Below are 21,471 nucleotides of genomic sequence, written 5' to 3'. Positions count from 1 at the left end.
AAGTTGACAAGGCTGTATAAATAATATAATGTGCACTGTATGGCATGTAAAATATATACTGTGTATATTTATATGTATAAAACATGCTTCTTGGTTAAAGGAGAGTGCACATACACACACACACACACACACACACACACACACACACACACACACACACACACACACACACACACACACACACACACACACACACACACTCAGTTTACTCTCCACCTGCTAACTAAGTCACATACATACGACAATGTGCCCAAACTCAGAGTTTGGTTTCCTTTAATACAAAAATAAGGACAAACACTTTTAGAAAAAACTTCAATGGAATAGTGCTGCTCAGTATTTCCACTCATGGTTTCAGGATATGATTGGATACCTTCATTATTTCGGCTTCTTATTGGTTAACTTCCCTCATTTTCACTTTTGGTACTGACTAAAAATGACTAGGCATGTGGGTGAAAAAGCAAACGCATGCAAGTTCACTCAGAGTAGTTTGTGATGAAAGGCGCGGCTTCAGTCAAGTATACTTGGATAATACAATGCCTGTGTGTCGTCTCTGGTGAAGCCCAGATGTACATTCAAAAACAACAGAAGGAGCCGAGCTCGGATCAGAAAGCATTAACGGTGCACCCCTTTGAATTCAGTAAACATTAACCCTCAGAACTGACAGTGCAGGTTTGCAGAGATTATGGGATCGTGAGGACTTCATGTCTTAATCTAATGCCATTTCAAGCAGGATTCTGTTCCCTTTGTAGTCGTTTGACGTCAAACCCATGATTCAGCGTGTGCATGAGTCAGAAATCTGAATAAGAGGCACTCTGAGAATTATTTGCTCATATCCGAGAGGAAGCTGGGCTTCATTTGCTGCCTTAATGACTTTCCATGAAGTCACAGCTCATTTGGTTCCTAAGTACCTTATTCAAGATTCCCCATGGACACGCACCTGAAAGCAGAGCTGTGAAAAGCAAGAAGCTACAATCATGTTAAAGAGTTTGAAAGTACAGACACCATAAGCCAACAAAAATACAGACTCTTCTGAGTGTAGTGTTCCCCCATTAAACCCTTCATATTGTTCACAATCATTAAACACAAGATTGTCTTTTTTTTCTTTTGGCCATGAGAATCCTCAAAGGTGGTGTGGAGGTGGTTTCCTGCTGGCTGCTTCAATCAGACAGAACTGTCTGTCCTGGAGAGAACTGTTAAGGTAAGTGTTCCCCTGTTCTTGTCAGCCTTGGTCAGGCTCATAAGAGCTATCCTCCATTGTGTGGGAGCCGAACAAGCTACTCCAGCATCCAAGAGCTGCACAAGTGCTCTCGCCAAGGACCCAGGAGAGGACTTGGGTTATATGTTTATGAGACGCCCAGCTTGCTGTAAAGACGGCAGATGCTGAGGTGAGCTTGCTAAGTGGCTTGGAAACAAGCTGAATAAAAATGGAAAATGCCAGACTTGGTAACTCTCGCAGGCTGAAACGGGACAGGGTGGAGTGGGCAGTGGAGAAACCAGTCCAGTGTGCTGATCTGCAAACGGAGCTTTGTATAGAGTCTTTGATTTAGGAAGAAACTCTTCCCACCACCTCGTCGATGCACCACACTCCCGGGCAAGGTTAACTGGAGGGAGAGAGAGAAACAGATGCAAGTTAATCTCAGCAAATATGCAGCGAGATGTCAGGAAGATTAAAAGATTGGGCTGTGATTTGAATGGAACAGCGAAGGCATCATTTCATACAATTACCAAATCAAGGACCTGGCTGATTTTCAGACCGAATGTAAGAAGCTGCATTTTTAATCGTTACCCTACATTTATTTTATCTCAGCAAAAAACTCAAATGATTTAAAAGTCTTTGTAGTAAACAAACTGGCTAAGCATGCATTAGTCCTACCAAGATATACAATGATCCTAATTTGGATTTTAAGCAAGTCCTATGTCCACAGACTGTATATAAAAGATGGAAATAGCCACCGAGCAGAACATTTCAGCCATTGCCATCTTGTTTTTTTCAATTATTATTTTCCTTATACATTTTATGATTTAAGGGTGACGACACTCCACACTCATCCTGTGACGAACTGTCAGTCACAAGATGGTCTTACCCTAAACCAGTATATTTATCTAAATTGAGAACATGCTGTAATAAATGAAACCACTGATTTGATCCATAAGTTCACCAAAAAAAAGTGCTGATTGAGGTGTTCGCGTGAGCCTTAGTAATTTTCTCTGCTGGCCATGAGACAGACGGCAAGTCAATTCTGAATTAATTTCTATGAAGAGCATCTGCATGATTTTGGTCCTGAAAACCTTTTGGTTTCTTACTGTCGTCCACTGCACAGCCTGTGTGGAGAGCAAAAGAGGTTTGCTCCAAATTAATTTCAGTTCATTCCAGTTTATCTGCATTTGTAGACACTGCCTGGAACATGAGAAATGAAAAATCTTGGCTTGGATTTCTTCTAACTAAACCAGACATCCCAACAAATTGTCCAAAATTCCAAGAGGCCAAATCGGCAGACTAGCTGATGTGGTTCCAAGATTGGCTTCGCTTCTCAGGTCATCATATTTTATTCACAGTCTGAGGACAGATCAACATTAAATAATCGAAAGTCTGCGCGGGAATACAGCAGCGAATTGTTCAAGCGAGTCGCAGCAGAGTGCTGCCTCGCTAAAACTTGAATTTTTTCAGCCGTGAGAAAAAGTCCTGTCTTATCTCTTGTTGTGTGAGAAAGGGCAACTTCAGACAAACCTGAGAACTTATTCTCCTGAGTTTATGTGTCAATTTATTTTTGTCCAGTTCAAAACACCCAGTGCCCAAGTGATCCCAACTCTTAAAAGAGCAAATCCACCCAAACTACGTGGCTCAAGGTCCATAATACAGAGTATATTCACCACCTGCACCACCTCAGTGACACCCAAAACAAACAAACATACACACACTGAGAAGTTGAGATGTTTACAGGGAAACATCTGGTCAAAAGAAGAACAAGGAGGAGGAGGAGAAGGAAGGAGCTGTCATTTGTACCAGGTACTGCTGGAATCTTCTCGCTTTATTTTGAAGCCATTTGACCTGCGAGGGCTGAGGTCAGACATTTTTAAGGTTTTTTTAAATGGCAGGCACTGCACAGCACACATTGCACACAGTGTTACCAAATGTGGTGATCAGAAATGTATAGAGGAACAGTCATCATCTATATCATCCAACGCCCAGTGCCAGTCCTGGAGACTGGAGTCCTCCAATCTGAAAGGGGAGATTAGTTTTCATGGCCGTGTAATCGTTACTGCACACAACTCAAGTCTGTTCTGTGGGGTTGTATGAGGGCAAATCCTGAGACATAGAACTGGACTGGACCAGGACAGACAATGACAACAGTTCCTCAACTTCTGCAGGACACGCATTGTACATAAAGAACAAAGCCTCACAGGTTAACACAACACCTCAATACACCTTAAAAAGAGTTCTTACCAAAGCTGAATAATCAATACGCTAATTTTTCTCCTTCAAGATCATCAGTCGCTTTTTTAAGATTGCTTGTTGAAGTTGCATTTGTAGCCTGTGCACATGATGTGCTGTTTTGACAAGAGTGGATGAGATGTAGAGTGCACTGAAGGCACTTTATTATAAGTGGTCAGAACGGGACTTTCAGTCAGTGATTTTAAAGCAAGAGTTGCCTAAAGGTTTTTTTTGTGGTCAGTCAGCAGGCCATTATGGAGAAACAGTCATATTAATTGTGACACACAACTAGAGCTGCTCAATTAATCGAATTTTAATCACGATTACGATCTGGGCTTTCAACGATCATTAAAAATGACTGAGCCGATTATTAGCCCCTCCCTCGTGCTTTACTCTCGCGCTGCTCCGTGTGGCAAATCGAGCGCACCTCTCTGCATTTCGAACACGCATCACAACAATTAAGAGGACCCGAGGGAAGCTCGGAAAGCTAAGCAGAAGTTATTTGGAGAGGAGAGTGACTGCTGTTGGTTGAAAAGAGAGGTAAAAAAAACTTCAGTGGTGTGGAAACATTATGGGTTCGCGGAGTCAGACGTGGATCAAGTAGACATAATGTGTAAACTTTGCTACGGTGTCATAGCTGCACCACAGAGCAACACTGCAAAGTTCACTAAACATAGATGTTTACATTTTTTATTTATTTTTTATATTGCAAACATTTGCACGGTTATCAGTATTTGCACACTATTTTATATTATTTTTTAAAGTCATTATTCAATACATTGTTATTGTTAACCCTTTAAAGCCAGTCAGAGCAGCACGCTCTGTTTTGTGTAACTATTTTTAAATCCCTGTAGAACCTGAACCATGTAAGCTAGCGCAATAATTTTTTTTGCATATGAAACTTACATCTTATGCCATCAGCTTGTCCTCGGTCACGGTTTCCTTCCACATAAAGCTTTGCAAAAATTGCATAAAAAGTGCTTGCAGCAACAAAAACATAATATTCCAGAAACACGCTTTGCCGATCCGATCAGCTGTTCGTAACACTTCCCACATTGAAACAGACGTCAGCGCGAACTATCGCATGGCCGCCATTTCCTGCCCGAAACAGGAAGTGACGTCATTTTCACGGAAAATGTAGTTTTTTTTTTTACTTGTAGGCCTTAAAAGCCTATACTGGTGTTTTTATAAGTCATGTTTGAATTTTCTGAATAGTTTCTGGGATGCTTAGAACTCGAACTGCACAGCTGGAAATAGTTTATTTTGATGCTGTTTTCTTTGCAAATTTGCATCATAGGATTGTTTTTGTTTTTCCTGCAGTATATAAAAATTGGTGTATCTCCAAAACAAAACTATGAAGACACTCAAAATAAATTTCCTGTGGTGGGAAACTATTTTTTGCAACTTTTTTGTATTTAAGGTTTTGAGGGATAAGCCTCTTAAATTTCCCCAAGTAGAAATATATGTAAAAAAAACAAAAATGATTTTCAATTTTTTTGTAGTTTATTGCACTTTTTTGCAATTAATGTAGTTACTATGGACTTAATGCATACATATTATTAAAATATGGGCTATAACAGTTGTATTGATATATAGCAACTTGAAATGCTCCCAAAAATGGCACTACAACATGTAAAAAAAAATAATATAAGCTCTGACGGGCTTGGTTCTATAGTAGGTCTTAAAGGGTTAAATAAATATCGTCAAATAATCGAGATCTCAATTTCAGTGAAAATAATCGTGATTATCATTTTTGCCATAATCGAGCAGCCCTACACACAACACTCAAAATGCAGAATATATACTAAATACTATAAATAAATATTAAACTTTCTGGATGTAGTATGTTAATCAAATACACAAAAATTTCAGTTTTGAGGCTTTTTAGTCAGCCTGCATTATATAGGTCACTCCACTCACACTGTATGTACCTCAAATCATTAGAAATCTAGCCTGGAGATCCATAAACTGTTATTTGTTTACCTCCTGCACACCACTTTAACTGTCGTAGCTAACATAGATGAATCCAAAATCACACCTATAGGTGTCTATTACATAAAATCAGCTTTTTAGTCTACCTGCTCTTGCTGGTGGGGAGCTGTCGACTGGGCCTCCTCATGGACTGGCTGGGCTGAACCTTCATGGAGGTCCGCGGTGAGGAGCGTGCGAACTGTTCTGGGTGTGGAGGCTTTTTGGGAATCTTCTTGACCAACCGGCTCACCCACTTCTGCTGCTCCTCCTGGGACACGGCGAGCAGGAGCAGGTTCTTGGCTGTAGAAATGTCGTAGTTCACTGGTGGTAGAAGAGAAGAGAAATGTTCAGTAACACTCCAATTCACAAACATTTAAAAAACCACCAATTGTAAGTAAGATCGAAACACAGCTTTCATAGAAACAACAGGAGCGTCCTACCTTTACAGGGGGCGATGATCTCCTCCTTCTTGTCCATGTGGTCCTTGTGGCACTTGATGTGGCAACGCCGGCACTCCAGAGCAGGGGGCGGCTTGAACATGTTCCACAGTGGCTTTGTGCAGGCCTCACAGTTGGTGGGGAAGTGGTAGAGGGTGGGAATGAACTCGTGGCCTTTGTGGCAGACGTAATTGGACTTTTCTCCAATGGGATGCGGCTCCACGGGAAACTCTGGCTCCTTTTTGCTTTCACCTTCATTGGCATAAAGAATCTGGAGAGCGGAAAGAGGACATATCTAACTTTTTCAGCCTTCAACAACTCTTTAAACAATCAACATGCTCAAAGAAATAGAACATTTTCAGTAGAGCTAGGGCAGACCTGGAATATCCTGGGAATTTCTTTGGAGTCAGCTCGATACACATCTGTCTGAGTAACAGGTCTCACATGGAAGAGTTTACTGTGTGACAGAAAGGAGTGTTATTTTCTGTTTAAAGCATAGAACGTGTTAATACAAACTGAGCTGTTTTCTTTGCAGAGGTGCCTTCAGGTGTCATACTCACTCTATATCGAGCACCATGTTGGGGATGGACTGCTCTTTGTCTTGCTCGCTGTTGTAGAAAAGAATCTTCTTGCTGCTTACTACAACGTACTGCATTGACAGGACAGAGGTGGTAAGAAAAAAGGTCACACGCTGTTTTGCAGGGTCAAAGCAGTCTCAATGGTTTAGTCCTACCTTTCGCTCCCATCCAAACTTCTTGGTATTGTTTCTGACGGGGAGAGACAGCCAGCCCTCGAGCCTCATTTCTGAGGGCAGAAAGAGAATTTAGATCATTATGGTTTGGTTTGAAGAAATCAACAAAATCACATCACATTAAAGTGAAATATTCTAGTCAGACATTATGCACCTTTATAAAAATGCTCTACTTGAGCATTTAAGCACTTTATATAACACGCCTCATTCCCCCATTCTCTTTATTCTACATCTAAGTGATTTGCATCCAACCTCCACACACATTCACACTCTGATGAAAGTATTCGAGAACAACTCAGGGTTCAGAATCTTGCCAAAGGATGCTTTGGCATGTGCGCTGGAGCAGCCAGGGATCAAATCACCAATCGTCATTAATCTGTGCATAACACACTAATGATAAAATGACTGTATTGGGATTGAAAGTACTTAATTTGAGCTGAATTATAGCGTCTTTCTTCTGAAACTTTCAGAAATTAGGGTTATTCCATTACTCTGACCTGGCATTTTCACACAGGGACAAACAATGCATGTTTTCTCTTTTCCAGATGTTTGTGTGGGAAAAGTCCAGTAGAACAACAGTTTCTGAAATACGCAGACCTGGAACCAACAACCATGCCACGTCACTCAAATGACCTTTCTTCCGATGCTCCATTTGAACTTCAGCAGGTTGTCTTAACCGTGTCTACATACCTCAGTGCACTTAGCTGTTGCCTTGTGATTGTAGGATTAAAGGCATAATTGAGCAGGTGCACTTTGTGACGTAGCCAGTGAACGTAAACATTGTACAAGAAGATGTTTGTAAGTGACCTTAAACCTTAAAGCTGTGGTGAAGACAAACTGTCAGAAATACTTTCTTTGTTTAGTGGCTGAGCTCTTACCTGTGTACGCATCATCAGCATCAAACTCGGGCCCGCTGCTGACGCTGGCGGAGTCCATCGACTGAACACTGAGCGTCTGCAGGAGATTTCTCAACTGCTCAATGTCACTGTCCTTACTGTCCAGAGCCATCTGCATCTCAATGCGCATCTGGCTCTCATCTGCCAGTTGCTATAGATTAAAATGAGAAGAAATAACATATTGTAAGTGTCGTAGTCAGAGATACAGCAGCAGAGTGTCGTTTCACTGCAAGGGAAAGAAAACTCAGCTGTTCACTTACTGCTTGCATTTCGTTGATCTCCTTCTGATATTTGATGATGGTGCTGTTCAGCTTTTCCTTCTCTGACCTGAGCTCAAGCTGCAGCTTCCTGTTCTCCTTCTCCTTTCGCCGCATGTCTGTGTCGTTACCACGGCGGCTGCCTCCGCCACGCACTTCCTTCCTGTTCATGATCTCTGCCAGCTTATTGACGGCCTGCGGATGGGGATAAGATTCAATCTTAACTTAAGAAAAATGATGGGAAAAAATGTAAAAAAAAAATTTGTAAATGAAGGGGAGGATTAGTCTTGAAAGTCTGTCTCTTCATCTTGTGAGTTATTGCTTTAAAAACACCGACCTGGGTTTTTAGCGTCCTCTCGCACTGCAGCTGCTTCTCAAATGCCTGCTTCATCTGGCTTATCTGCTGCTCCCAGTCCTTCGACTTCTCAGTTTCTGAAGAGAACAAAAAAAAATAAATTATGTACCCACACCAAAATATATAATTCTTGTAATAAACATTTAAATGTTCTAATTACCCTCTATTGCCTCCTTCAGTTTGTTGTTCAGTTCCTCCTTCTCATTGGCCAGATTGGCGACATCACTCGTCAGGGTCCTATTAGCTTCTTCCAGCTGCAATGGACAGCAAATACTTTCATATCTGCTCTTTTGTGGAACTATAAACTCAACCTAATCTCACACTATTTTCAGAGCATATTTATTGGGCTTGAGATGCACTGCATTTACACGTCGTGATACTTCCAGGACTGTGGCGAGTTATTCTATTTAACAGCCTTTAAACGTCTAACGATACAAAGACTTTCACCTCAACTCGATCATCTTTATTTCACGCAAACTCAAAATCTCACAGAGCTGATGGTGATGTCCTTCTCAGAGAGCTCCTGGCGATGGCGAGCCATCATCTCCTTCAGCTCCAGCTCCTTCATTATCTTCTCCTTCTCGAGGTCGGAGTACTGCTCCTCAGCGATGGAGCGCGCCAGCTGCTCCGAGTCAGCCTTTGTCAGAGTGATCTCCAGCTGTGCTGCCAAAGAGTCCCTGAGAGGAATAAAAAGAAACGCAAGCCTGAGCAACCCACCACACAAACCACCCGAGTCTCTTATTGGAGATAAATGAACCGAGCCTTACATTCATCATCACCGTTTTTCTGCTAATCATTTTTCGAAGATTAAAGTGGATGAATTTATTTCAAATTGTATCTTCAAACTGAAAAACCTCTCACCTCTCCTCCTGCAGCTCCTGCAGAGACTGCTGCACTTCTTTGTAGAGTTTGTTCCTCTCCTCACATTCCTCCTTCAGCTCACGAACCTGGGTCTTATAGAGAGTCTGGAGAAAAGGTAACAGGTCAAATACGCCCCATACTTAATACATCAACAACAAAACTCTAGATAACTCTTTAATGCCGAAATCTCCAATGGGAGGGCCAGAGAGGTGAGAAAGTTTCCTAACAACAAGCTGCTCCTCCTGACTGATAATGAACATGGTAAAGGAAAGAATCACTCAGGCTTCATGTTGCATACACACTTTGATACATACTGTTGACATTGTACAAAAACATTAGCTAATGGATGCCCATTGAAGTCTTCACCATCATTCAGCTCTTGGAAATGCATAACATACATTGGCTACAGAAATAAAAGGAACCCTCTGATTTTAACAGCCTACGTTCCCGTAGAATAAGACTGTGCTACGGTTTATTTACTTTATTTTCTAAGTGCATTATGGAAAATACATTACTTGTTATCCTATATCATCTTTAAACATTACTGGATTATTACGCTTGAACTAGGAAATAACAGCAATGCATTACAATATGGGAAGATGTCACTCCAGTGTAATATAGCTGACTGTTATTTGACAGTATAGTCTGGAGCAGCCCCTGTAGCTCTACTCTATAAATATCAAAGCACCTCTATATTGTGGACGTAAGAATTGCTAGACCCCTACACACAACTGAAACATTTAGTGAGTTGCCTTTACAATGAGTTAAGCTCCAGCTTGGACTTCAACTGTAGCGCTAAACAATTCAGAGCACCTGCAGTTATAGGCAGCAGAGTTGGAATGAGTCTCTGACTCACAGGCAGCTGAATATTTTAAAAACTGCCACAGCAGCGCCCTGATCAGGCTGAAAGGAGTGAAACACAATGTGGACACGGCAGGGAAAAGCTGTTTAGCCAGAAGGAGAGAGGGGACTATTCAGTAGCAAATCAATCAGCAGTTTTTGGCCGCTCAGTCAGATGAATGAAACTATAAAAAGCCTAAAATGCCAAATGAAAGTGTCTTCATTTTCCCATCCACATCTGTGATCAGATATCAGACTTACTGAGAAATACTGCTCAGCCTCTAACTGGTCTTGTAACTCCTTCATTTGTCCATCTGTGTCCTGTCTTTCTCTGTGAAAAGAAAAATGAGTCGATGATTCATAATTTGACCGCATAAGGAGCCTGCAGTGTGCCTGCTGGGAAAGTGTTACAACAAAATGAAACTTACTTGCGCAGCTCCTGGTTCTGCTTCTCCAAGCTGCGCTTAATATCCAGCAGGTGATTAGTTTCCTGCTTGAGCTGCTTCTCGGAGGTTTTCAGAGCACTGAGCTGCTGGTTTTGAGCCTTCAGGTCGTTCTGAGTCAGGTTACGCTTCTGGGTCTCCTGCTCGATCTTCAGTGTCAGGTTCTTCACCTGAAAGAACAAAATGAATTTAATAAAAGTTTTTTACTCGCATCAGCTCTTTTTTCATTATCCTTCTATCCAATTTCAGATATGACACTCTTTACATTAGCTGCTGAAGTAGCTCCTGTTGGTGACATTTGACAGCTAAACCCAAACTTCACTGGTCTCCTGTGCAGAACAGAAACGCTCACCTCCTCAGTAAGGTGATCCTTGTGTCTGCGCAGCTCGTCTAGCTTCTGCAGGGCCTGTTTGTTGTCACAGTCCATCATGCTGCTCTGCTTCTCCAGCTCTAGTATTCTGTTCTCCAGCCGCAGTTTGGCAGCTCGCTCCTCTGCCAGCTTCTGCTCCAACTCTGAATGAGAGTTATTCACTTATATTATTTAATTTCCCTTCTGAAAAGTTAAATCAATAAAATTTCTCATTCTGTACATCTTGTCGCAATCTGTGAACTCAGAGCTGTCGATCAGCCCCAAATTATATAGCTCGAACCCTGAACTCGGTACAAACTGTGAAAGAACAACCTTGTGGAAACAAAAGATCAGAGCCCTTACCCTTCATGGACTCTGACTTGGCGCCCTCGATGGTGACCTTGATCTTGCTCTTGTCTGCCTGCATTGCTCTGGTGGCCTTATGAGAGGCCTCCTCCTGTTCCAGCTCCTGCTGCAGCACCTTCAGCTTGTAGGTCAAATCGATCTCCTTGTTGCTCTTCTCCTGTAGAAAACACACACACAGAGATGTCACATCCAGAGTAAAATCTAGTCAGAAAATTTCACACCAAACGCTTTGAGACCAAGCCCAGAAAGTCGTGTCACTACATGGTGGTTCACATTTATATGTATATTCTAAGGAAGTGCAGTTAGAAATACTCAGTAAATCAATAAGTACACAGTTTCTGAAACAGGTCAGTTACAGTGCTGCAATAAATTAGGCCTTTCTTCTCAATTTCTCTAAGATATTTTAAAGTCAAAAAGCAGGCAGTTATGCAATTTTTAATATTAATCTATGAAAACAAAACAAAGCAAATACTTTGTATTAATCTTCCCGTGTCGACTGGAGTTGTGATTAAAGGTTTGGCAGTCTTTTAAAATAATTATTTGGCCTACAGTGGGCTTGAGTTTGAAAATAGCTGCTGTAAATCAATTATTTGTCACTTTAATCAAAACAAAAGACTTTCACGATTGCTTTAATAAAATAATAATTTCTCACTGATGTCAAATGACCTGGAACAAACAGTCCAATCATGCTGTCCTCAAATCCTGATGCAGATGTTTCCAAGAAACACTATGATACTACTTTTAACATAACTTTTACTTAATTTGGATCACACGTGAGGCTCAAGTCAAATTTCCAGGAACTGCATCTCAAAGCAAAAAATGTTTCCAGTCAGGATTTTGTGATTTACCTTCTCCAGATCAGTGAGTTTCTCTTGAAGCTGCCTCTTCTCAGTCTCAGCTTTGGATAAAGCCTGTTTCTGCTGACGGGCCTCCTCTTCCAGGCCAGAAATGCGTCCTGCAAGATAAGCCCGCGAGAATCCTCAGAGTTACATTTCACGTACAGATCACATAAAGCTTAACCCAACAGCAAACTATGGCAAACGGTAAATGGCCTGTATTTGTATAGTGATTTACTTGGTCCCTAAGGACCCTAAAGCCTGTAAACGTACACAGTCGTCAAGAATCTTTATTTCCATTTTCAATACATTATTCCTGTCTCAACTTGTATACGTAAGTCCTTTAATCTTTCTTAACGTCAATTTTATCCCCTCATTAAAGCTCAGTCTGAGGTCCGTCTGCTGTTTCTATTGTAATTTCAATTTTAGTTACTATTATTTTATTATTTGTCCTTTAATTTGTGTATTTATTTTCATGTTTTGAGTTTCTAATTTAGGTCTGGTTTGTTTATTCCAGGTTTACTTGTAAACTAGCATTATTAATCCCCTGACCTCAACTAAAAAGCACTCCCTCTGATTTAAATGTACTTTACACATACAAGTTACTTGCCTGTTGTTCATATAATGACTCTGGTCAGCAAGCTCGGGGCAGTTCAGGGCAACTACCAAGAGTGTATGTTTAGTTGTTCCAACAGTGCCACAATGGGTTATTTATACACACATATACATCCCCCAGTTACTTGTAGTAAGCAACGGAGGGCAATATTTATATTAATACAAATATTTACATAGTTCAAATGAATTTCAGCTCTTGGACCAACTAGAGGAAGTAGCTCATTATACTGCGCTGTGTTTTATTTGTAAATGCAACACTCAAGTCACTGCATCCGAAGACCTACAAACATTCATAAGGCAGAACTCATGGTTTGTGATGCCCACGTCCTAATTAACGCAGTCAGATAAGAGGTTTTATGTGACAGCTTAAGTAGCCCGAGAGCTGCTTTTAATCAGATTATGGGTGAATTGTTAGCCTTTATGTAAGCACACTCCCTACAGTTACACAAATATTACAAACTGTCCAGGCGCACTGGAGCAAACAGGCCGCTTTGACCCTTCTGTCTTCAAAACATCAGCTATATTTGTTCAAGGTTTTATCTGACACCTCTGGACAAACTTATTTTTACTAATTCACATCAGCCTTTCTCAAACACACACAGTGTGACTGAACTGGAGTCAGAATCCATTCAGCAAACAGCACAGAGTTATTTAGTCCTGAAAAGCCTCTTGACTGCCCTCAGCATTTGGGTGGCACATTGCTGTTCCTCATCTAGCTGCCCCTTTATTAAACCTGCCATATAAGCTCCAAGGCAAGCAGGAAGAAAACAGAAACTGAACTTCTTTCAGAGGAATGTAATTACATTTCCACCTCATAAAAATACAGGTAAACATATCAGCAGCTACAGATGTGCCTAGAATTATGACTTATACTGACATCCAACCTGAAATTCTGCACAAATCTATTCTTTTGGTTTTCTTTATGCTAAGGTGAGAACCAAGAACAGAGGTGCAGTTTCTTTTTCTGATTGCGAGACGAATTTTGTCAAATTTGGTGGAGCATGAGCGAAAAACTAATACAAGACATTTTGGTGCTCCATGTAAAACTGCTAAACTGAGGATGCTCCAACTCCCTATTCATTGGTTTAGTATTTTATAGGTTTGTAAAGAAGTAGGTTTCACTTTTTACAAACACCATTCTGTAAGATCTGTTTAGATACACCGATGAATACAACATGTAATATTCCTGGTATCACTTTTATTAAGTCAAATAACGCACATAAATGACAACTGTTTGCAGACTTGACAAAGAAATCTTCGTGTGCTGTTTCACCCACCCATCAGGTCAGTGATGGTTTCCGAGCCCTGGCTGTGCTCCCTCCTCTCCGTCTCTAGCGCAGCCTGCAGGCTGATGCATTCCTTCTCCAGACTCAGCTTGCTGCGCTCCAGCAGGCAGCATTTGTCCTGCAGCTCGCGCACGTTGGCCTCCAGCTGCTGCAGCTGCTTGCTGCTCTCAGTTTGGGCTTTGCGGAGCCTCGTCGCCGCCTCCGTCTCGGCCCGCAACAACGTGTTGGCTTCTTCCAGCTAAGAGAAGAACACGTACACAAATCACACCAATATTTTCCCTTTAAAGGACTCCGAGTCCAACAAGGTGACTTGACAAGATCACAGTGATCTTTTCAGTCTGGCTGGACATCAAATATTAGCTTTTACTTTCAGCTGTTGTGACTGTTAATGTATTTGGTTTTACGTCTATTCAAGGCTTTTTATGTTATATGCTTGTAATCTGATGTCACAGAGCTCATCGTCCATGCTGACCACCCCCCCAACCTCACCAAACATACATCAAGGTAGGTAACCGACCTGTTTCTGGAGGTGAATGTTCTTCTCATTGGAAATGTGAGAGTTTTGGTTTCGCTTCTTCATGTCATCCAGCTGGTCTCTGAGGCTGTTGACTGCACAGATCCCAAGAACCAAGACAACAATTATTATGATGAAGTGTGTTTCAAGAAGTGAAATCACAATTTAAAACTGATAAAGTTTATTTAAATGCACCAAGTTCTTCATATACAAACTGTGCAAATGAAATATGGAAACAGAGCTTTAGTTTGGTTTAATAAAGACGCTGGAACCAAAAGTTATACAATATGAATATTACAAAAAAAGCCAGAGCACAGAAGAGAGTAGACCTGATGTGTTTGTATCAGTGTCTTTGTCCAGGTGATGGCAGTATTACCCACTTTATCTCAGTAAAGTCACCATGAATTTATATCATTGCAAAGCCAAAAGAAAACGTAAGAAGTTTCTGACTTTACACAAGAAGAGGGGGGTTGATTTTTACTGGATTCCTGTGTTCATTTTATTCTCTTGCTTTAATGCATCACTGCTGTCGAGTTTGAATCTGTTTCTTAAAACAAATGCATTTAATCAGCCTCATTTTTCTCACTCATGATAGAAGTATTATAATGTTTTGTCTTTTCAGTTCATGTAATCGATCACCTTAAACAAAGCTAACCTGCATGAAGGATGTTACACAAATAAACCGAGAATGTGTGCCGCTGTATTTTTTTTTACTTAAAAGCTAGTTAAAAAGCTTTAAAAGTTGTCTCTTAAGAGAAACGTCTCTTACTAGAAAATATATTTTTCTGTGAAATGTAATCATTTCCAGTTGATAACTGGTGTTTAACTTCCTGTACAAAAGAAGTAAATCTTTTCAGCTCTGCTGCAGAATCCAGTGTGTCTCGTGTCACCTTCGTTCTCCAGACAGCGCTTCCTGTCGGCCTCGCTCTCAGCCTTGCGGTGGCTCTCCAGGCTTTTGTGCTGCAGCAGAGCCTTCTCCCTCTCCAGCTGCCTCAGACTCGACTCCAGGTTCTTTCTGCTGCTCACCTAAAAATCAATCATAAACGCCTTTGTTTAACATCTCCTGCGGGGATGGTTTCATGCTACTGTGATTCCATAATTCACTTTATGAGAAATTATCCCCAGAATCCAAATGGGCTTCAACACAAATTCAATCACAATAGACATTTTAATGTGGCCGTTAGAATTCAGCAGGCGCTCCAGCTGAACCTCCCTGGATACGAGACGCTGGTATTCAACCGGAAAGTGGACAAGTGTGGATAATAAGAATCATTATTCTGGCTCAAATAATAGAGTTTTTGGGAAACGCCCATTAAAATGTGTGAGGAAGAAAGAACTTCTAAAATCCCAGAGGGGTCGTGAACCAGCAGATATTGACGCCAGACAGACACAGAAATATTCAGGTAATTGGATGTTCCCTGTGATTAACTGACCTCTTCCTCAAGTTCTTTGGAGAGCTTTTCCAGACGAGTGGTGGTGGCCCTGCAGAAAAATACAAATGCTTAAAAATAATAATTTGGCCACCGCGCATAAGCAAATAAGTGGAGCAACATGATGCGGCTCTTATTCCTCATACACAATGTTCCCTACAGATCACCCACCTGTATTTTTGCTCTAGATCATCTTTGACTTGCTTGTCATTATTCATCTGCATCTCTAGGTGGCGAAGTTTCTTCTGCAGTGCTGCTGACTAAGGAGAGAAAGAAAGAAAGACTTCCAATTTATGCGCTATACACTAAAGTCATAATTTAACACACACAGGGTAAGAAGACATGTAACATCAATAGCTAGCTAGACTTTGCAGTGACACGCACACTGTCTGAGCACTGGCAGAACGCCTGATGCTCCTTTATAGGAACTATCGGCCTTTATAAGGCCGATAATTAAAATAAATTTAAAAGTCAAGAAAAGACGACAGAAACACCCTTCAACCATGTTTTGAATGTTGTTGTCCTTGGTCAAAATAGCACAGAAACTATTTTCATGGTTAATGGTGTACAGTTTTTAGGGGCAGTCTTTTAGGACTATAAACATTCTTACAATTAGAAGTATCACAACAACCTTAAACCACCACATTAGTCACTTAAAGGTCAGTATTGAAATACAGCTTACTATACCTTTAATCACCTATATTTAGGCAACTGATTAGAAACAAAGCGAAAGTAAAACATAGGGTTTGTTTTGTTCCTCGTAATGGGGGCAGTCTTTTAGGACTGAAGTCAATAAAAGTTCTTCAGATTAGCGTTCGGCTCAGCCACTTATACTGAAAGCTGCTTAAGTCTCTGTGTGCGGCTGAGAACACTGAAATTCTAACAAAGTACAAATAAATCATGGGATCAGGGAAGAAATCCCCCTGTGAGTCATTTCCATCATAATCCTTGATGTCTTACAATGTGAAGTTGATCACAATGTCAACAGGCCTTTTCTGTGTGGTCATGTAAACTGATACCAGACTTATTTATTTCCTGAGGAGCTCGGTCCGGTATTAATGCAGTCGCTAAAGGTGCACCTGGCAGTTACTGCGTGTGGGAGTCAAAGTACTTACCTCCCCTTTTGAATTCTCATGAGCCACTGAGTTGTTGGAAGCATTTAATAACCTGAAGGAGGAAATGAATAAAATCAGCCCAAGGTCAAGGACACTAGAGCCAAAAATAAATCTATAAATTGTCTTCGTGGAACCACGGAGGTCCCTAAAATCATGGGAAATGAAGAGAATGGGATGATTTACTGGTCTTCTTTGAAGTAGGTGAAGCCAACAAAGGGTAACTGATTGCCGACAAATGCCTTAGGTGTGGGGAAGGTTTCTACATCGCCTTTGTCGTCTTCTATCTCATCAAAGTTGCTGGTGTCTATGTCACTGCTCAGCTCTGGGACCACAGGGGCAACCGCTGAGGCGAGAGAGAGATAAAGAGAGAGACAGGAAAAAGGTGAGAGTGAATTGGTGGAAAAAGGAAGCACTGTGTAAAAATATGTCAGTCTAATAAATCATTTTAATGTGCTCTCTGATCCAGCTGCTGTTCTGAAGGAATTCCTGCTAAAGTTTTAGATTAAAGACGATCAAGATTAAAGAAAAGGTTTGCAGGTGCTGTTATGCTGAATTATATTTCATTTAAATCTAATTTTGATATTTTTTAATGTTGTTTGATTGATAAAAATTGTGAGTTGAGGGTGTGACCGTTTTTGGCTTCTGAAGTAGAGCATGCCAGAAAAAAATTGGAGTACATCTGATAAAATTTAAGAGCTCTCACAGGACAACAACAACAACAACAACAAAAATTACTCATCTGCGGGAGCTGCGTTCTATATTTGGTCACAAATTCTGACTTTCTCCTGAATTACACTTAGGAATGATAATTTTGTATGCTTGATGCATTTCTGGCAGGTATGGCCAAAGAAAGACAAAATCTGCTGTGCCCAAAAGAGATATCCACAAGGTAAACAACTCAGAGGTGTTACTCTGCACACAGAGTAAAGTGGAAGGAAAGGTGAAATTTGATTTTAGATGTAGGAGAACAAAATAAAGTATTGTGCAGAATTTAAATGTAATGGTTTTTGAAATTGTTTTGGAAAGTGCACAATGGGCTTTGCTGGAAGCTGAGCACTCATCTACAGTATATTCTACGTTCATTTCTACTGTTCTTCAATTTAGTAGTGGAAAATCCACTTGCTCTTATTTTAAAAGTTCAGTCGCTGTTAACCATCTAGCCTCTCACTTCCCAACGGCCGGCACGCTGGGCAGTTCATTGTCATGGCAGCCTTTGATGCAATTAAGCTGCTTTTTCTTGCAGACAGACAGACTCAAACTCAACAGTCTTGGACTTGCTGCTGGTGACAGCAGTCCTCCTGCTCTGGACATCTGCAGCAAGCCAGAACCTGCAGGAGGTGGAGGTCTAGTTCTGCTCTGTACAAGTACTTTGCAAATAAAAATACCCATGTGATCTGCGCATGCACTTACCCAACCACCAAACACATGGTGCTAAACGAAATACACTTCATATTGAGAAAAAACTAAAACATGTATCATAATGAATGATCATAGGTAGCAGAACAAAGGTTGTATACTAACTGTCTCTGATGGTGTCAAAGGTCCACTGGTCATTTTTGAAGAAAGGATGTCGCTTGATTTCCTCCACGCCGTTTCTGCCTAATCGCACCTCCCTCAAAACAAAAGCAGACAATGAGTTGATTGAATTGGACCTTTGTCCTTAGTTAGAGGTGACTGGGAATAAATCAACTAAGTCATACAAACCTTTATAACCTTAAATATTAAGAGACAAACACACAGATAAGCGTAAGTGTGCTGTTGTATCAACATATTATGTAATCTCTAAGTATTGCCACACAAAAAAAGAAACCTTGTGCTTACGTCTGGGACCAGCATGAAGAAACTACAGCTTAGATATATATATATATATATAAAAAACATCCCCATGAAGGACAAAGTGGTTTGTGGGTTGACAGACAGATGGAGATGGACAGTTGTGTATAAGAGGAAGAGTTTGAGAGATAACATAAGAGTGCTATTGAGGTTCCCCCTGTTACTCTCTCCAAGAAAATACACAGGTGCATTTTCCAAAATGTCAAACCCCCTGACATCTTCTTCTTGTAAGATCATACCTGTCAGTCAGGAAGGCACAGATGATATTCTTGGCATTGTTGGAGATCTCCACATCATCTGGAAAATTGAGGGAGTTCTTGTGGTCCATGATTTTGCTGTATGTTCCCACCAAAGAGTCTGCGTAGAACGGCGTGTCACCTAAAAGTGAGCAAGCAACACTGAAATAAATTGAGAGACATAAACATCAACACATACGAGTTAAATTATTTTATGAAATGTTCACCGACCGACGAGCAACTCGTAAATGAAGACCCCTACGGACCACCAGTCGCATTCTCTCCCATAATAGCCATCTCCTCCCTGGGATTTTAGCACTTCTGGCGAGATGTAGTCTGGAGTCCCAACAGCTGTGTCACAGTGCACCATGCCGGTCTGCAACATAAATCCAGAGATCATTATATGTTTAGTACCCTACAGGTATGGTTTGATTTATATGGGCATAAGCTAAAGCAGAGTGTTGATCCAAACTTAAGAGACTACTAAAAACTAATCCTTCCAGGTGAAGGCAGAAGCAGAGCTCACTGTAACAGCTTAGTTATTAAAGTGGACTTGTTATATTTTTATTCTTGGACTACACTAGAGTAGCTAAATCAAGCCATTTTAACCCCTTCCCCTCTCTCTTTAAGCCAACTTTCTTCAGCCAAAGAAACAGTTTGGACAGCAGGGGGTCCCTGAGATGATCACATAAAAATATTGTTTTTCACAGACATCATAGAGAGTAGAGAGAAGAAGAAAAGAAAACTGCTGAAGCTAAACATTTATAGCAATCCAAAGTCTGAGGTTTAGCTTTATTTCTTCTCTTTGGATTTTTTATTAGTGTTTTATATATAACGCTTTTGCACTCTCACAATACAAAGCCCTCAACTATGCGTCTATAGCACTTTGACTGTCTTTTTATTATAAACTGTATTATTATTATTCATTATCCTACTCCAAGTGTCAGCACAGCATCTATCCATCTCATACACTGACATCAGTATTTTCAAGCATTTTAATGATGATAATCTACCACTGCAACACCACATTAAAAAGAGAAGTCATCAACAGCTCCTCTTTGAAATAAAGTATGGGCCTAAAAAACCAAACCAAAACAAAACAAAATAAATCCAACTCTTATCTTTGCCAAAATAGTCTGCTCTAATATACTGGTTTATGCACAAAAAAAAACATTTATTAACTGGGCTTCACTACATCATTATAAGCATCTCAGAATCATTAAAAAGCTGCACCAAATGCAGCCCTGGGCCTTTCACGGCTTCACCCACGGAGCCACATGTGAGAACAAAAATGTTCAATGCAGTCGCAGCGGACTTTAACCTGCCAGCTCTCTGAGCAAAGCTGCTGTAATGTCTCCACTTAAGAAAAGGGCAGGTGATAGTATGATGGAGCAGAAAGTGAGCTTCATTTGTGCTGTCTGACGCACGCCCCATCCAGGTACCCTTGTAGTTACACTACTGAATCGTTACTTGTTTCCATCATATGCAATAAGCCTCAGGCCATATCTAGAGGTTACTTGTCTAAACTGAAGCATTTCTAGTTTGGCATTTGTTGTGTTTGTAACCTGGTAGGAAACTCTGCTGGCAGCAGAGACTCAGGTTTTACACTTTTACTCACCGAGTCCATTTTCATGCAAGTGCCAAAGTCAGCCAGCTTCAGGTGTCCGAGTCTGTCCAGCAGCATGTTGTCTGGCTTCACATCGCGGTGAATGAAGCCCATGGAGTGAATGGCGTCCAGGGCCATCACCACCTCCGCTGTGTAGAACTTGGCCCACTTCTCCGGTACATCATAGGTGCTGGTGAGGTTAACCAGGTCGCCTCCTGGCATGTACTCCATCACCATGTAGAGGTAGTGGTCATCTTGGAAGGCAGAGCACAACTAAAAACAATTTTGAGGTTTAATAAATTAACATATAAAACACATATTTTGCAGAAAATGTATTTCTTTGTTCTAAGTAAAACAAAGGATCCAAAGTAATCCAACTGGCAACACGTTCCCAGTGAATATTCCAATTAATGCACACGAAAGCTTTTTAAAAGCTGATCAGCAACTTAAATGCTGTACCTGCACAACCCAGGGACTGTTGGAAAAAGCCATGATATCTCTCTCTTCCCAGAAGAATGCTGAGTCTGAGCGTTTTATCATCTCAAATTTGCTGAGCAGCTTCATTGCGTAGACCTTCTGTGAGGCTTTATGTCTGACCTGAACAACAGGAAGATAAAGTTTAGAGATTCTCCAAAGTCTAATCTTACTCTATGAGAAAAGTTTGATGAAATGTACAAGAAAAGATACAATTACAATCACAACAGATAATTCATGAGTACATGTGCCACTTTCAGATTACAATACAATTAATGTAGACTCTTTTTTTTTTTTTTTTTTTTTTATTCCCAGAGTGCATGCTTAGTTGTGGTTTGTAGAGTTTTCAAAAGTAAAATGGGGGCAGAGGCCTCAAGTATCAGGTTTCTCTTGTGGAACCGGCTCAGTGTGTGAGTTCAGGATACAGGCATGCCCTCTACTTTAAAGACTCAGCTTTCCTTTTTGATAAAGCTTATGTGTAGGGTTGCATCCTTTGGTTATGCTGATATAGGCTCAAGCTGTAGAGGGAACCCATTGCCTCTCCGTGTATTCATATGACACCACTAC

General features: G+C 40.9%; 1 protein-coding gene across 5 annotated transcripts in view; it reads right to left on the bottom strand.

The window, feature by feature from the left end:
- Positions 1-256: 256 nt before the first annotated feature.
- The window catches only part of rock2a (rho-associated, coiled-coil containing protein kinase 2a), a 44,079-nt gene continuing 22,864 nt past the window's right edge, over positions 257-21,471 (bottom strand). The window contains exons 4-33 of one of the 5 annotated variants that reach the window (XM_086274668.1): positions 20,890-21,027; positions 20,443-20,703; positions 19,056-19,200; positions 18,828-18,966; positions 18,277-18,368; positions 16,939-17,098; positions 16,756-16,807; positions 15,812-15,900; positions 15,644-15,692; positions 15,101-15,236; positions 14,214-14,305; positions 13,688-13,934; positions 11,808-11,914; positions 10,957-11,116; positions 10,597-10,757; positions 10,230-10,414; positions 10,063-10,132; positions 8,962-9,065; positions 8,591-8,777; positions 8,261-8,354; positions 8,083-8,177; positions 7,749-7,940; positions 7,471-7,639; positions 6,575-6,645; positions 6,402-6,490; positions 6,220-6,298; positions 5,845-6,112; positions 5,512-5,725; positions 2,918-2,949; positions 257-1,601 (exon numbers count right to left, since the gene is read on the bottom strand). In XM_086274668.1, coding sequence (XP_086130794.1) covers positions 1,336-1,601; positions 2,918-2,949; positions 5,512-5,725; positions 5,845-6,112; positions 6,220-6,298; positions 6,402-6,490; positions 6,575-6,645; positions 7,471-7,639; positions 7,749-7,940; positions 8,083-8,177; positions 8,261-8,354; positions 8,591-8,777; positions 8,962-9,065; positions 10,063-10,132; positions 10,230-10,414; positions 10,597-10,757; positions 10,957-11,116; positions 11,808-11,914; positions 13,688-13,934; positions 14,214-14,305; positions 15,101-15,236; positions 15,644-15,692; positions 15,812-15,900; positions 16,756-16,807; positions 16,939-17,098; positions 18,277-18,368; positions 18,828-18,966; positions 19,056-19,200; positions 20,443-20,703; positions 20,890-21,027 — 4,143 coding nt within the window. In that variant the 3' untranslated portion in view covers positions 257-1,335. Of the gene's footprint in view, positions 1,602-2,917; positions 3,059-3,126; positions 3,221-5,511; positions 5,726-5,844; positions 6,113-6,219; positions 6,299-6,401; positions 6,491-6,574; positions 6,646-7,470; positions 7,640-7,748; positions 7,941-8,082; positions 8,178-8,260; positions 8,355-8,590; positions 8,778-8,961; positions 9,066-10,062; positions 10,133-10,229; positions 10,415-10,596; positions 10,758-10,956; positions 11,117-11,807; positions 11,915-13,687; positions 13,935-14,213; positions 14,306-15,100; positions 15,237-15,643; positions 15,693-15,811; positions 15,901-16,755; positions 16,808-16,938; positions 17,099-18,276; positions 18,369-18,827; positions 18,967-19,055; positions 19,201-20,442; positions 20,704-20,889; positions 21,028-21,471 lie in introns of those variants that run through there. The other 4 variants (XR_015126375.1, XM_086274665.1, XM_086274666.1 and 1 more) reach the window with 4 other exon arrangements.

Source organism: Aulonocara sp. 'chitande type north' Nkhata Bay, linkage group LG19 (assembly GCF_057382095.1).
Source record: "Aulonocara sp. 'chitande type north' Nkhata Bay isolate Kocher_YH1m ecotype deep benthic linkage group LG19, A_spYH_male_GT1.1, whole genome shotgun sequence".
Classification (NCBI taxonomy): domain Eukaryota; kingdom Metazoa; phylum Chordata; class Actinopteri; order Cichliformes; family Cichlidae; genus Aulonocara; species Aulonocara sp. 'chitande type north' Nkhata Bay.
This window is presented reverse-complemented; position numbering and strand designations above follow the sequence as displayed.